At 30.3% G+C, this 15,845-nt stretch overlaps 4 protein-coding genes across 6 annotated transcripts; 2 read left to right on the top strand and 2 right to left on the bottom strand.

Moving 5' to 3' along the window:
• Nucleotides 1–1,140: 1,140 nt before the first annotated feature.
• Nucleotides 1,141–2,260, top strand: LOC135144328 (uncharacterized). The gene is made up of 3 exons (XM_064076352.1): nt 1,141–1,289; nt 1,402–1,530; nt 1,869–2,260. The coding sequence occupies exons 1-3, from the start codon at nt 1,225–1,227 to the stop codon at nt 2,206–2,208; spliced, it is 534 nt and encodes a 177-aa protein (XP_063932422.1). The 5' UTR covers nt 1,141–1,224; the 3' UTR covers nt 2,209–2,260.
• Nucleotides 2,261–4,687: 2,427 nt separating this feature from the next.
• LOC135144276 (uncharacterized) lies at nt 4,688–5,693 on the bottom strand. Its single transcript, XM_064076255.1, has 5 exons — nt 5,509–5,693; nt 5,273–5,449; nt 5,096–5,170; nt 4,933–5,013; nt 4,688–4,864 (listed from the first exon to the last, which is right to left on the bottom strand). Exons 1-5 carry the CDS (start codon nt 5,590–5,592, stop codon nt 4,826–4,828), a joined length of 456 nt encoding a protein of 151 aa, XP_063932325.1. The 5' UTR covers nt 5,593–5,693; the 3' UTR covers nt 4,688–4,825.
• A 2,475-nt stretch (nt 5,694–8,168) lies between these two features.
• LOC135144318 (ribokinase-like) lies at nt 8,169–9,990 on the top strand. 3 transcript variants are annotated; one of them, XM_064076340.1, is made up of 9 exons: nt 8,169–8,332; nt 8,419–8,524; nt 8,579–8,686; nt 8,786–8,971; nt 9,107–9,256; nt 9,312–9,397; nt 9,456–9,543; nt 9,634–9,678; nt 9,854–9,990. In XM_064076340.1, the coding sequence occupies exons 1-9, from the start codon at nt 8,264–8,266 to the stop codon at nt 9,985–9,987; spliced, it is 972 nt and encodes a 323-aa protein (XP_063932410.1). In that variant the 5' UTR covers nt 8,169–8,263; the 3' UTR covers nt 9,988–9,990. The 3 variants fall into 3 exon arrangements, with proteins under 3 accessions (XP_063932410.1, XP_063932411.1, XP_063932412.1); XM_064076342.1 differs by having other exon boundaries at nt 8,260–8,332; nt 8,404–8,524; XM_064076341.1 differs by lacking the exon at nt 9,634–9,678.
• Nucleotides 9,991–10,281: 291 nt separating this feature from the next.
• Nucleotides 10,282–12,606, bottom strand: LOC135144293 (cell division control protein 42 homolog). The gene is made up of 3 exons (XM_064076292.1): nt 12,551–12,606; nt 11,646–12,230; nt 10,282–10,371 (listed from the first exon to the last, which is right to left on the bottom strand). Exon 2 carries the CDS (start codon nt 12,228–12,230, stop codon nt 11,652–11,654), a length of 579 nt encoding a protein of 192 aa, XP_063932362.1. The 5' UTR covers nt 12,551–12,606; the 3' UTR covers nt 10,282–10,371; nt 11,646–11,651.
• Between the last annotated feature and the right edge of the window lie 3,239 nt (nt 12,607–15,845).

Raw genomic sequence — 15,845 nt, 5'->3', positions numbered from 1 at the left:
TTTTCCGAGGTTAAATCTTCCTCGAAGTAATTTTATTACTCGAGTCCTTTGCTTGTCAGTAGTCCTTACAAAATTTAAACTTTTTAAAAAATTCTTTAAGACACCAGTAGTAATCTCTGTTTTTTCCGTAATTTTTTCCAAAATTAATTTACTATTGCTAAGTATATTCCGGGCTAAAAAAGGAATTTAAAAAAATGCAAGTATAAAATTAAATTAAAAAACCTTCGGAGCCATAAGAATCATCACAATTCAATTGTGAGGAAGCGAAAATAAGAAGTTGATAAGGTGAAAAGTTTAAAATTCGGGAAATTTTTTTAATACTAATTTTAAAAGTTGATTCCTCCCCATCGAGGTGGAGGACGGGTATGTGAAAGCACTATTAAATAAAGAATCAGTTTTTCTTCTAATAAAAAATTGAGATATGCTACCTTAAAAAGATAATTGCTACCAAAGTTATACTCAAAAACTTTATTCATTTCTGTCGTTAAAATTTTTATTTTTGAGCTATCATTCTGATAAAACTCTTTCAACTTATTGACTGCATTGTAAGGCTTTTCCTGAATTTCATTGTCGCAATCATCTTTAAAAAACTCTTTGCGAATATCAATTTCACAAAGCAAACAGTGAAGTATACAAATTGAAATAATTAAGGGATCTGTCTATATAAATTTTTTTTGTAAACAATAATATTATGTGTGAGATGTAAATATATATGCTACTTTAAATATATCCTCTAACTGATTTATTTGATTTAAATGGCCCGATAAATTAGAATCTGAGAGTGTACTAACTAAATACCCGATATAAGGTTGCAAAAGTTGAAGGTTCTTATAAGTAATGACCATAAAACCTCAACTTAAAAAAAAAAAGAATAATCGTAATAAAAAAAATCAAAACAGAGGGAAGAAAAGAATGCTGTAAGCATCCACATCAGCTTATTGCAAAAGAGGGCGTATGGCTACGTTAAGAGCTGATTAATTTTTATAATTTTGTAATAAACAATATTTTTTGTTTTATATCCCCTTTGTTATGTCATATTTTAGTACTTTTTTTAGAGACTTTTTTTATTTTATATTATAACCTTATATTTTTTTACTCTTTTATAAAGGAGTAAAAGCACTGTGTCAGCATTTTATATTTAAGCGAGACGTGCGTCCGTTAGCGGTCAGCTTACTTAACAGTACGCGCAAGTTTTAACTTTAACTTTTTGCTTCAAGCCTGCGAATGCATCGATACTCCAAAGAAGATTTGCTACGCATCGGTTTACAACGTTACCACGAGAAAAAAAAGTATTTTTCTGGTTTTTTTTTTCTTTCAAGCTTTTAAATAATTTGTTGTAGCTTGTTTAGATTATTTTTATTTTATTTTGATAATCTTTTTTTAAGTTATTTTATTTATTAGTAAAGAGTTTAATCCGTCTTATCAAAAAAAGTGTCAGAGATGTTTGAGGACAGGTCATTTAATATATGAGTGTAAGAATGACCCTAAGTACCTCGTCAGGCCTTCTCGAAGCAAACTACTACAGATGAGGTATTAATTCTTTTTTGTGCAAGTATGTTGAGTTTTAATATTGTCATTTTTTTTGTTTACTTTATTATTAGATTTTTTTATTAACAAATTTTGCTTTCTTTCTAAGTTTAAGTCATCACTACAGTTATGGATTTTGTCTTTTAGCTAGAGTCTAGTATATGTTAAGTTTTAGTAGGTTTTTAAAGTTATTTATAAACAATTTTATGACTTAATAATTTTTGTTATTTTTTTTTTGCGTTTGTTTTGTTTTTTTTGGTGAATTATGTTTCTACTATACTAGTCATACTGTGTTTTTCATTATTACTATTGTCTTTCGTTACAGCCCTTTTATGTAATAGAGATGTTAAAAAATTAAAGATGGCCGATGAAGATCAAGAAGCTGCGGGCTTAACCGATTCTTCAAGGGAGAGCACCCATTCAAAAACTTCTAGTGAAGATGAAAAAAGTAGCGAAAGTAGCGACGGAAGCACCACTTCTTCTAGCGATGATGAAAGTGATTCTAGTAGCAGCAGCAGCAATTCTGGCGAGCCTAACAGCGCCACAAGTTCTGAAGAAAGTAGTAATAGTGACGATAGCAGTTCTTCTGGTAGTGAGTCCGACTCCAGCAGCTTCTCTTCATCTTCGATTCGTAAATCTGTTCGTCTCGGTAAAAGTAAGAAAAAAAGAAATACCTCTTAAGGGTTAAGAAAAAGATGAAAGAAAATTTAGAAAATTTGAGCCATAAATTTTGTTAAGAATATTAAAACTTTATAGTACCAACGGTTTATCAGGAACAACTCGTTTTAATTTCTAAATTTTTTATTAAAATATATTGCTACTATTTTATATGTTTTCGTGTGATCTGGATTTTTTTATTCAAGTATGAATTTAAAGCGGTCTGACCTTGCTTTATATAACATTGTTTTATAATTATAAGATTTTGCTTATATGGTAAAGTATTTTGTGCAAACGTTTTTTTTTAGAAATAAAAAAGTTATTCGAGGCCTCTTTTATAGCTCTGGTAGTGACTTTTTATTATTACGATATCTACCGTTACTATTGATTTTTCAATATATATACCTCAAATGGGACGTGAAATTTGTTTTATTTTCAGTTTTGTTTTTATTAAAATTAATTATTGTTATAAATAATATAAATTCTATTTGCAAACAACCGCTCTCTTTATTAATTTGTTTTATTGTGTTTCAAGCATTTTTTACAATTCGGTCAGAGATTGTAGTACAATTATTCCTTTAAGCAGTTGCTATTATGTTTTCTGAAGTTCTTTAAATATTTAACGGCAATCTTTTTGTAACAGTATATAAGTGGTGTCTCTTTTAAGCTTTCAAGCAGCTGGAGCAGAGCGTACATTGGGTTCCTTAATAAAAAAATATTAAATTTGTAATTTTCAGAGATTTTGAGACAGTACAATAAGCTTACGTTTTAAACACTCGCTAACAATTTTTTTGTTTTAAAAAAACACTTCTTTTCGGCAAGTAATAGCTATGATATTTTAGTTTAGCTTATACCTGTTTTATTTTCGGTGTCAATCTTGGTTGTGTTAAGGCGCTGATGAGTCGACCTCATTCTTTCTCTCCTCCCTTCTTGTTTTAAAAGAACCGTAACTTACAAAGTGATTTTCATTAATCTGGATAGCATTTTTTTCAAGTTATGCTGTAGCAAGGGCTAGCTAAGGGCTGTCACAATTATAAAGCTCTTATACTACTAACAGGTAAAAAATAGAGTGACAGTAAAAGGAAGCCTTCGTTGGAAATATGACACGCCTGTTACTATACTAAAAACAGAAAATTTGCAGATAAATTCAACTGTTGAAAGGTTTTCTTATACAATCAGCTGTATATACCTTGTTGTTTAATGATTTAGTGACATGTTTAACAATGTTACGTGAAATTAATTTTTAGGTTCCTTAAAAATATTTAGCATTTTTAGATCAGCAACAGTTTATATATTTTTGAAAGGAGACAGCTTATCAGCAAAAATTTTTTACTTTTTTAACAAATGAAGTTTATATACCAAAACAACTTTGGCTAATAACTTAGGCTTTGGATGTAGGAATTGCCGTTACGAATTGACCCGACATTAAGACAAATTGCCATCAGAACTGTAAACCGATGACAAAAAATACCTGATTTGGGGCTACCAACGGAGTATGGTAAATTCATTGATATTAGTTCAGCTCTAGCCGACTTTGCAACTGCGCTGAACAAGAAGTGACGAGGTCCAGCATTGTAATAAAAAGGGAGTCGGTATTTTAGGTTTGTGTGCGATGAAATAAACCTTATTAGAAAAGACCTTATTTTTCTTTTAGGAAGTGAACTTTACCGCTTTTTAAATGTAAAAAATCATTTGATCTAACCAGTTTAACATAATTCGCTTTGCAATACTTGAAGATCTACGAGTGCGATATTTTAAAATTTATGCTAACAGTTTGTATAGGTAAAATATTATAGTGAATGTGAGAGTCGTTTTTGAATGTTAGGATTTGATACCTTAATTAACGATTACCTTACCCCCAAGGGTGGCGTCCAATATTTTTTGGCGTGGTGGGTGGTGGGAATCTGACACTGAAGCTCGCCGGCCATCCCACGCAAATCAAAGATCATGGGGTATAATTCTTTCTATAAGATTTCATTTAATAATTGACCCAGAAAAATAAAAATTAAATACAGGTAAAACTTTTAAAAACAAATTAGTTAAGGGCATGTGAATTACTTAAAAAGTCAGAACCAAGAAGGAATTAATTATGCTTAATAATCAAGTTATGGAAGCTTGCTAATAGGTAAAACTCGTCGAAATAGTATAAATTAAACATTTTGGGCCATATATCTTTGTTTCTGTTATTATCAACGCGTTTCTCTTTTTAAGATTAATCGTTTTGTATTTAAATATGCCCTAACACACTATCACGTTTTTAAATTTGTGACCTTTTAAGGCTATAAAAAACTTAAACAAACCAAATTGTGCAAGGGACTTTGTACAGTACCAGAACTAATTTAGTTCATTGAATAAGCGTTAGAATTTTTAAACCGCTCTTCAAAGCTAAGAATTACTCAATTTGGTTTGTATTGAAAGTCACTTCGACTATTTGGTGAACTTGAACGGTGGATGATAGTCAATAAATATAGCAAGAAAACTTGTTTAATAATATCCTCTATGGTCAATTTATTTATTTCTTTATTAACGTTTAAGCTTCTTACGAAAAGTTTTGAAACTGCATATATTTTTTTTAGTAGAATTTCTATTACGCTTTTTATATAGTAAACGTCGCAAAACTTATTATCGCTGCCTTCCTTTTCTATTGTTTTGAACTTTCTTCGTTCTCTTCGGTTTGAGCCTAGAGAGTTGATAACGTTAGGATGGTAGCAAACACTCGGCCCAGTAGAAATATTATAACGTAATTACATCTTTGATTAACAAAAAGTAGGAGAGCTCACTTTTCAGTAATGAAATTTCTTTCTCTTTATTTTCTAATTCTTTGTGAAGCTTTAATATAAAAAAGTCAAATCAATAAAAAAAGTTATAAAAATATAACTCAAATAATTATAAAACAGTTGTCCTTCAATACCACATCGTTTTCCTTGCATGCCATTTCGCAGATGGCTTGTAGATCCGTAAGCTCAGTTAAATTTTCTTTATGGGACTAAATATACAAAACGTAGAGGATTACTTGAAGTTGAAAAAATATAAACTGGCTAAATTTTTAAAAGATGTGAATTTGTTTCCATTAAAAAGCAATACTTACTCTTTTGTATATATCGAGACTAGTTTTCAAGTCTTTTATGGTCTCCTTTAGTTCTGCAATTTCATTGAGGTATTTCTCTATAAGTATTTTTTGACTTTCGAAAGTATTCTTAAATTCTGAATTCTTTTTAGCTTGTATATCAGTATCGTGTACGTGTACATTTTTGTTAGTTACAGGCTGTGTTTACAAAAAAAGTATTAACGTTATTAACCTAAAAAACTTATCAAAATATTAACTTTTTTAATTGGATTTTCCTTTTCTTCAGTTTTATTTTTAATATCCCCTAGTGGCATTCTAACGTTAGCAATGTTCGATTTCATTATTACGATCTTTACTTCAAAATTTAATAGCGATAATAGGAAAGATGAAAACTGGCATAGCAAATTGAAACTTTTGCCAAAAACGTGAAACTTAGTTTTTTTTTTACCAGATTTAAGGTATAATACGTTTAGGTTGAACAACTATATGGGAATTCAAATGAGAGTATTGTATAAAAAAAGCTAATAGATAACGTAAGGACCTCCAGAATATGATAAGAAAGCCTCAAACCTGCCATAAAAATTTTCAACCTCTTTGTCTTAAGAAATACGTTATAAACATTTTGCTAACTAAAATGGCGGGAATTTTTTGTGTTCAATTTTTTTGGCGCTTTTTAGAAACCCTTTTACATTTCACCAAGCCCAATAGTTTTCCGTTTTTTTAAGGAAAGTTGAATAACTTTTTTATTAAAAAAAATTTAAGAAATTGCCAGTATACAAAAAAAGATAATTAACATATTTAAAACTATTAATGACTGTTAAATTATATTTTTTTATAAAATGCATGAATTAGGTTCAAAACATTTAATTGGCTTTAATAGCCGTAAAAACATTCTTTGGTGGGTTGCCCATTTTGCCTAACTGTTGGAGCGTGAGGGCAATAGCTTTTCTGGACGTACATTAGAGGAACGCATCAACTAGTAAAAATATTGCTTCTGTCTTAGGCCTCTGCTGCGGCGATCCTGAAACTTGCTATTTGCGAGCAATATACACCATGCATATTGTGTCACCATTAGAATTATCACACAGAGTGTAATGCAATATCAAATTTTTAAGCACAATTGAAGGTTTTGTTGACGAAGGGGCTTTAAAAAAAATTCTTTTATAGCCAAGTGGCCTAACTATTCAGTTCTATAAAAGCGCTAGTTAAGTGCCATCTCTTCTAAAATAAGCGAGTTTACTATAAAAGAACTTTTTTAAGGACGTGATGGAATGATATGAATGCTGAAAAAAGATAAAACTTTCCAGCATTAATAAAAAAAATTTATTATTGTCCCCAAAGTAGATTGTCTCTGGCCAACCTTTTTGTTCTGACGTGCCACTTATCATTTCTTTTTAATTCTTCTGAGATATAATGTTTATGTACCCCTGTTTTACTGTCCATCTGAATCGAATGAGGAAAAAAGCTTTTACTTGAACTTTTATTTGCTCCACTGGTGTGTTTTTCACTGCAGTGAGCAGGTGCGAGGATGGAGAGAGCCGTGTGGCGCGGGTTGACCACCTTGGTTTTAGGTTTCCGTTTACGGTACATATCAATAAGCATATGAGAGTAAAAAGTATGTTTACTATTAATTCTGTTTTTTTACAGTTATAGTAATTAAAAATTGCTATGAAATACGCTAGTGATTGCACAAAGAGATCTATATCTTTCTCTCATTTTTCAATAGTATTATTTTAACAAATACTTAAATAAAATCTGCGCAAGAAAATTTTGAATGCAGATGCAAACCGAGTTAGACAGTGAGTACGCCATTCTTATTTATCGAAAAAAAAATTTACAAAGCTTATAAATGTATTCCAGACTGTAAATCGTGTAGTTCTTTTATTGAACTAAAAAGTAATAAAAAATGCACGGACTCAAATTAACGTTACAATAAAATGCACCGCCCTACTTTTGACAGATAAACTGTCGAGTAAGTTTGTTACAGGTATTTTTATAGCAGTTACCTACTCAAAACCATGCCAAAATTATGTTTAAAAATTGTTAAAAAGAAACTAATGAATATAACCGGATAACGGTATCCTCGAGCGGAGGAATGAAGAAAAGCTTGCGATTTATATTATCACTGGCCATGGTACACCCGTCCTGAGGGGGCGTTTACGGAGTGGGGTACAAGTGCCCACAGTGTTACTCCTGCAATGATATATCACGAAAGCCCCCAAGAAACGGTGGGGTAGTGGACATGTATCGAGTTCGGACTCTCATTATTTAACCTGATGTGGTGGAAAATTGCTAAAAACCATCAAGAGAGATGAACCGGAAGCCTATCGGATACAATTTTATGTATATACGTATTTATATGTATATAGCTGCTCAGGCGGAGTAGCCCCTAAGCAGTTAACCAATTAGACTTAAAGAAATAAAGCCAGATCTTTTTCACTCGCTTGTAAAAAGCAACCTAAATGCTTAGCTATTTTCAACTATAAAATCAAGTTTGATATCAAATTTTGCTTAAGGCACGGCCCTGAATCTAAAGTTGTTATAAATGTTACATTAATTTAATAATTATTCTAGATTAGATTGACCTACTACATTAAATAAACGGTAATGATTAGATGAACTGTAGCAAACGGGAAGTTAAAGTTGTTTCCATCGATTGTACCCTCATTAATTCTCTTGAAGAAGTGTTGTTGCTCAAGTAGGAAAAGTTTACATTAATATGAAAGGCTCTAAAACTAAAGCGAAATACAGATTGCCTAAAGAGGCGAATGGAACTAGATTAACATCTTTTATATAGTACAATAAAAAGCCAGAGGCGGGTGCAAGTGCAAATAGTTGATGTAAAATAGCAATTAATTAAGGTTTATAAAACGTGAGGAGTGTAAACCTTTGGCACGCTCTAGTGTTCCGCAAAACTCTTTCTGCTAAAGGAAAACATTTAAACCTGCAATTTTATTAGATTACTTGCTTCATTAGTCTCAACGCACAATATTCTTTTGTGTCCTTGTAGAGATGATACGTATTTGTGTTTTCGGTTCTTGTAATGTAGATTTAACTTGTCTAGTAAGCCAGCAGCCGAAGGTTAGTTATATGAGTTTTATTCTATAGCGGGCCTTTGGCCTGCTTAAGACAAATCTTTTTTTTTTTTGAAGTCTTTACCCTAAAAGAAAGGAGAAACTATTCTTGGGAATCATTTAAAAAAAAGTTCTGGGGGAAAAGGGGGAAATCAAGCGGTTATGGCAGCCAGACTAGGAGCAAAAACTTCACTTATTGGTGACATATTCTAAAAGACCCTTAAGACTTATAGCTTTACACTGAATTTATTAGGAATGGTAGGAGAAGATATATTCGGCGATTATTTAAAGTCAGAACTTTCTTCACAGAACGTTATAATAAGCTATATATTGACTTCTAAAACTATTCCAACTGGCATCGGTCTCATTAATTTTAGAGTACTAGTATTATCAACAAATATAAAACTATAGAATTGCTATTTTTTTTAATATGCATATACTTTTATTTTTATAAATAAAGCTTTTATAACTGTTGATCAAGCTGGAGAAAATCAAATAGTAGTTTGTCCGGGAGCCAACACTTCTTTAAGCACAAAAGATCTCGATTCGTTATCACACGTTATTGCAGACAGCAGTATATTTATAACCCAACTTGAATGTGATCCCGCAACTGCTTTGCATGGTTTGAAAGTTGCCAAAAATTCTGGTAAATATTGTGGCTATTCTTGACACTTTACGTGGTTAAGTTTCAATATTTTCTGAGCTTTAACTTCAGTTAACTATGCTAAGCTAAAACATTGTTTGATTTTCTTCAGATTAGTAACTCCTCTTTTTTGCTTAGGCGTTACCACCATTTTCAATCCGTCTCCCGTTTCCGAACACTTTAACCTTGATTTCTTTAAATATTCAGACTTTGTTATACTTAACGAAACAGAAGCAGCAGCGATTATAGGTGATGGCATCCTAAACATTCCCTCTGCTAAGTCTGCTGGTACTTTTTTTCGAACTACTTTATTAATTGTTCGATTTTTATATTTTTTTATTAGTTATAAAATTAAGGAAACTTGGATGTAGCAATGTTATACTAACTTTAGGCGCCAATGGTGCACTTGTTTTTGCCAATGAACCCAGGGTTTCCTACAGCTTTACTTTCTCTACGGAGATCTAGATTTATCTACTTATTGCTTAAGCCTCAAGAAGATCTAATTTGGCACTGTCCGGGAGTGAAAGTGCCTTGTGTTGTTGATTCTTCCGGCGCCGGAGATTCTTTTATTGGGGGTAACAAATTTTCTTAACCGCATCATTTTTTTTTGAACTTTTTAAATTCGGAAGTGTGTTTTATTATATTAACTTTAATTTTTTAAATAGCATTTTCTTTTTTTTTTGGTAGCACGAAAAAAAACTGTCATAGAGGTTTTTATATTATTTTTTTGTATATAAAAATTTCTACTATAGTTTTTTAACATTGTAAGTATAAATCCATTTTAAAAGCCCTCTTTATTTCTAACAAAGTATTGGTAATTATTATTTTTTTACTTTTTTAAACCTTCACTTTATAGATTTATGATATTAACAAGTTTGCATTTAGATCGCGTACACTCCGCGGTTGACAGAGCTAACAAAGTGGCGGCAGCGGTCGTGGAAAAACAAGGGACCCAACAAAGCTTCCCTAAAAAAAGTGACCTACCTAAAGATCTTTTTAGGGACATAGAAAATTGCTAAAGAAATTAATATCTTTACTAAAGGCATTGCTATATAATAAAATTATAATCAATTGCAATTTACTTATTATTCTTTTATATATTGTTTTAAATTTTTTAATTTTGTGTATATAAAAACGATTTTATATATTTTCACTTTGTTGTAAAATGTTTCCTTAATATTTTTGGAAATCAAAGAGAATTATTTTACTGATAACTTTAATAAAGTTATAGTCGAAATACTAATAAAAATATAATAAAGCAAATTATTTTAAGAATTTTATTAATTGATTACATGAATATTTAAATACAAAAAGTTGGCTATATAAATTCTATTGCCGATTCCGTAAGATGGTTACACAGCCTCTTCTAGCGATTATATTTGCAATTCCAAAAAAAGAGTTTTCTTATTATATAAAATAGTTTGAATAAATCTCTTATTTTTTATAGGCTGGAAGAAGAAAGAAGACTAATAATTAAAAAGTTGTGTAAATAAACGTCGATTTTATGTAAATTTTTAAGTTTAGATAAATTCTTAACATAATTCTTTTTTTTGTGCCGTAAAAAATTTTAATTTATTAAGTAAATTATAGTACTTAAAACTATAAAATATTTATTATTTGTTATTAGGAAGTAAAATAGTTTGAGTACACCTCTTATCTTTTTGGACTATAAAAAGAAAAAAATTTAAAAGTTAAAAAGTTATTCCAGAAATTTTTAATCCACATAATTTTATAAAGTTTAAATTTTGAAAAACGATTTTCGCCCTTTCAGAAAATTAAATTTTGAACAAAAATTATAGTTCTTATATATAAAGATTAATTGTTTTCTTATAATTATATTTCTTACCCTTTAAACTGAAAGGAGAAAGAAGATTAATAAATAAAAGTAATTTCAAAAAAAATATTTTAATCCCAAATTATTTAAAAATTCCAATTTTTAAAATAACAATTGCTCGAGAACTTAATTTTTCTCTTAGAAATAAAATTTTTTTTATGTAACTTAGAGGTAAATAATATATTGTCTTTCAAAATTATCGTTAACAAAACATGCAAAAGTTGAAGTGTAGAATTTTATGCAATAGTAATAAATAAGCGAACGCTAGATATTTGTTACTGAATCAACAAAAATTTCAGTAGGCTCCAGTAATTCGAGCAGAATTTGACTATAAACCGCGAATACGAATAAAGAAAACAGCATTATTTTTTAATCATTACAGTTCATATTTTGTTAGAAGGCCTTAAATAAAATTTATTGTATAAATTAAAAATAATAAAAGGGCTTGATATTTTAACTATAACATAAAAAGAAACAAGAGAAGAGAGTATTTTCAAAAATATAAAAAACAATATGGTCAGCAGTGATTTCTTAAAAATAAATTAACTATTGATTAAAAAGAATAAACCGAAAATACATCTCGAGTATTATAAATATTATTGCAGTAAAAAAGGGAAGTAAAATTAAATGTTACATTAAAAAATTAAAAAATTAAAGTTTTCTGTGGTATAACATAAAAGTAGGAGACCAATATATATGTGAACAGTTACAGGAAAGCGTATAAATATTTACCAAAGGCGAAGTATAGTTATTTAAATTTTAAAATAAAGAACGACAGATAAAGCAAAAATATATAATAGAACTTTGTATAAAGTAAAATATTAGACATAGAAATAAACAAACCGAGATTTACAAAAGAACGCATTTTTTCTTTTCCTTTTCAGGAGTGGGATTCAAAGCCGCTAAAATAGTTTCATCAAACACTGTTTTAAGATTTCTCTGGGTGTACGCTGAACATTCTACATATTTCACTGCTTTTAATTCTTTAGCCAATCTTTCCCCTTCAGAAGTTTCAATGGGCCTTTCCCTATTTTTAGCCATATTTTCAACGAAAGAGGGATTTTCTCGCAAATCCACTTGTGTTCCCACCAACAAAAAAGGAGGAACTTTCGAAAAATAATGAGAGATTTCAGGAACCCATTTCTCTTTGATGTTAGCAAAACTTGAAGGAATCACTACAGAAAAACATATGAGAAATACATCCGTTTGAGGATATGAGAGGGGCCGAAGCTTATCGTAGTCTTCCTGTCCTGCAGTATCAAAAAGGCCGAGAGTATACGGTTCTCCGTCGATCATAACAGTAACCGCATAGTTATCGAAAACAGTAGGCACATAATCGTGAGGGAATTTATTGGTTGTATACGAAATAAGTAATGATGTTTTCCCCACAGCGCCGTCCCCCACAACTACGCATTTTATAGTAAGCATCTATTAATTATTATAGGTAGAATAAATCTAAAAAGTCTGAAAACATATTAAACAAGTTATTTTTGTTATAAGCAGTTGCGAAAAAAATTTAAAAATAACTATATAAAAGTTAAAATTTTATATATTAACACTAATAAAATTTTAAAAAGGTATAAGTGAAACAAGAAACTATGGCGACACCGCTCGATAAATGTATATATCAAATTCATAAACATAGTTAAAATGAACGTATATTATTATTGTAACAAAAAATATCATACGTCTATATATATTTTAAACTTCTATAAGTACATAGAGTAAAGTATAATATAGAGGCTTACTTTACTAAAGGCACAGTTTTGACAATCAAACTTATGGTTACAAAGAAAAATAAACCCAAAGGAGGAAAACGTCACGGATTTGAGGTTTTCTTTGGGTGTTTTTTGACATCCAATAATAATTTTAATTTTTTGCATTGTTATGATAAACCCCCTTTTGATTGGGTACTAAACACAAAAAATATATTAACGCCCACAACTTGTCAGATTGCATCAGTCTGCGCCCAACTCAAAGACATAACTTAATATATTTGCAAAGCATTTATTTCTAACCACAGTCTGGTATAACTGTGCCCTTAAAATAATCCTTTTATAATGTTCTGTACGTTAACTATAGACAAATCTAAGATTAAATAAATTTGAAAGCAACCCCCACAACTTGTTCAAAGGCCTTTGAAATTTTTAAAATTAAGTGTTTGGAAGTAAGGATCTACAAGATACTATCTTAATCCAGAACTTTTTCTAACTGACACTTTTTAAATTGTTTAGCACAAAATTAAGCTCCATTTGTTATATAAATTAACAAACTTAATTAATATACTGTAGAGTGGGCACATCCTTAACTCATAAAGGACAAAAGTAAGAAATTAAACCTAATTACGTTATTTACTAACTGGTAATAAGAAAAGTTTTAAAAAGAATTATAACATCAAACACCTTTAGCAATTAATATATACTTTAAAAATGATGTTAGATTTAAGTCGAGTTTAATTTTATAAAATTATATTATGTTATTACTATACTAAAAAATATATATAAATTGCAAATATGTAGACTATTTTCGATATTCCGTCCTTCAGAGAGGCGTTCTTAAGCTTCTTTAAAAAAAAGTTAAAAACCTTACAATTTTAAACTTTTTTTTAGTAAAAAACTTTTAATCTTATACTCAATTTCATTTCCTACCCGATGTTAAATATAGAAGGGTTAAAACGCTTAGCCTTTTATGGCTGTTATCAAGTGTGTTTTTAGTTTTCTAAGTTCAACATGATTACATGGAATGGTGTACGGCCTCCCCTTTTAAAAAAGGTCCGCGGATTTTTTAATACTATTAGTATCATTCATTTCTCAGTAGCTTGTAAAAGAATTTTCAGACTTTTGTTTGCTCAAACGACAAAGTGATAATCAACTAAGTGGCATCGTGATAAGAATTTTTGCAAAATGTTAAGGCTTGAAGTAAGATCAGTAATAAAGTTTCTTACACAAGAGAATTTAAACCTACAGAAATTAAACAAAGTTTGAATAACGTTTGGCGATTATGCCAACATTCACCACAGAAGAAGAAAGTTTGAAGCTTTTCTATTTAGGAAAGGATTCTATTGAAGCAGAAGTGCTACCCCAGAAAATATAAAATTTGTCGAAGTGCTACTAGGTGACCGCCTTTTGAAGACCAAGAAAATTGCAGAATCTCCTAATCTCTTAAAAATTACGGTTATTCGAATTCTTCACGACCATTTACATTCGACAAAGGTAAGCTCAAGATGGGTACCCAAACTTCTCACCCCACATTATGAATAATGTTGTCGAAATTTTTTTAAGTTTCGCCGGTTATTGAGAAAGAAGTAAAGGAGTCCATTGTTCCTGAAGGCGAAATTATGGTGAAGTGGCATCGTCGGGGTAAACCACTACCAAGAAAAGCAAGAAGCAAAAAAAATTATGGCCAGTGACCCCGAGGGAATTTCAATGGTAGATTTTGGAGAGAGGAACACCACCTCAAATGGGATGTACTACGCCAGTATATTTTATTAACTTACGTGATGTCACCAAAGAAAGACGGCTTGGCATACTTAAGCGAGGTATGCGACCTTAAAAATCAGACCTGGCCCCCAGCGACTGTTCTATCTTTTGGTGATTTCACAGGTTGTAACCCTTCGAGAACTTGTATATTGTAGACAGCAAATTAAATAATATAGATATAAAGGGTACTATAGACAATAAGTTAATATATTACAAGGAAGTCGATGTACTTGAAAGCACTATAAATTTATTCGATTATTATAGACTCGTAGACGCACCAAACTCATCTGCACAACAACAAGCAAAAGAAAAAAAACTGCAGGAGGTGCGCGGGCCGAACTTATATTGAGCACTACCCATACTATAAACACTTCGCAAAGCTGAAATCAAACCTAAGAGGGAGGAGATATAAAGAAAATAGCGAAATAAATCGAATAAAATCGGCCGTTTATGCACATTTTGAAATCAAAACTTCAGGTTATTTTTATAGGGGTTTAAAAAGGTTAATCTACCCGATATAATAAGTGTGTTGAAAAGCAAGAAGGCCTTAGGCTAGGAACTTATGGACCATATTTTTGTTTACCAATAATGTTAGTTTTCTTTATTTTTACTGCGTAGCTACAGCACTTCAGCCTTTTAAATTGTCCAAAATCTGTGTTAAAATCTATAACGAGCTAATATTAATCTACTGCAGAATTGTTGTCAGCATATAAAAAAGTTGTATAGTCCTAAAATAGTTAAAAGTAAGAAGCCTACTGTAGTACTACACTGTTATTAAGATAACTTCTAGATATAGTTAACAGGTGAACCAATCATTTTCCAAGGAAGAACCTGTAGTAAAGCAGAAAATTTTATTATTGGTAGAACAAATTGCCTGTTTTTTAACTATTTAAAAACGCATATTTTTTGTGCTTAGGTGTTTCTCAGGGCTTTTCGCCTACATTATCGTGGCATGACTCTGGTCTAACGTCGGCTAGCAATATTGTTAGACGATAGTTTTTAGTCTAGAGGACTAGAGAAATCAAAGTTAGTAAGAAAAGTTAGTAGTCTGGGGGAGTGTTATGTCAATAATTTGCTATTTAGTGATACTAGGGATTCTCAACAGATTAAGACTTAAATTTGAACACATTTTAAGTTGCGTTTAAATTTAAATAGAGGAATATTTGTCAAAGCATTACATGTGAATTTTATGATATTGATGATTAATTTATTTAAAAACCACATTTTTTTTTAAATAAATTTTTATTGCTACTAACTTCCCGTATAATTTATTTGGTGTTTTTTTATAATGGATTTAAGCTATTATTAAAGTTTTTCTAGTAAACATGTGCCTGTAGCGCAGTAGGCACATTTAATATTTGATTGAAAAAAAATTAACCATAAAGAATTCTTTACGCGCTCTTCGCATTCTTCTAAGCTGAAAACATATTTCTTAGTATAATCAAAACTATAGCTTTAAAATCTATTTTTATTTACATCAAAGCAATTACATAAAATGTTGTAGATACAGTATTAAAAAATTTCAAGTTAGCTATAATTAAGTTTTTTTTTATAGTTTAGTACT

Source organism: Zophobas morio, unplaced genomic scaffold (assembly GCF_036711695.1).
Source record: "Zophobas morio isolate AGI-343-1 ecotype UQ-CSIRO unplaced genomic scaffold, CSIRO_AGI_Zmor_V1 ptg000093l, whole genome shotgun sequence".
Taxonomy (NCBI): Eukaryota; Metazoa; Arthropoda; class Insecta; order Coleoptera; family Tenebrionidae; genus Zophobas; species Zophobas morio.
The sequence above is the reverse complement of the archived record's forward strand: the minus strand, read 5'-3'. Positions and strand labels throughout refer to the sequence as shown.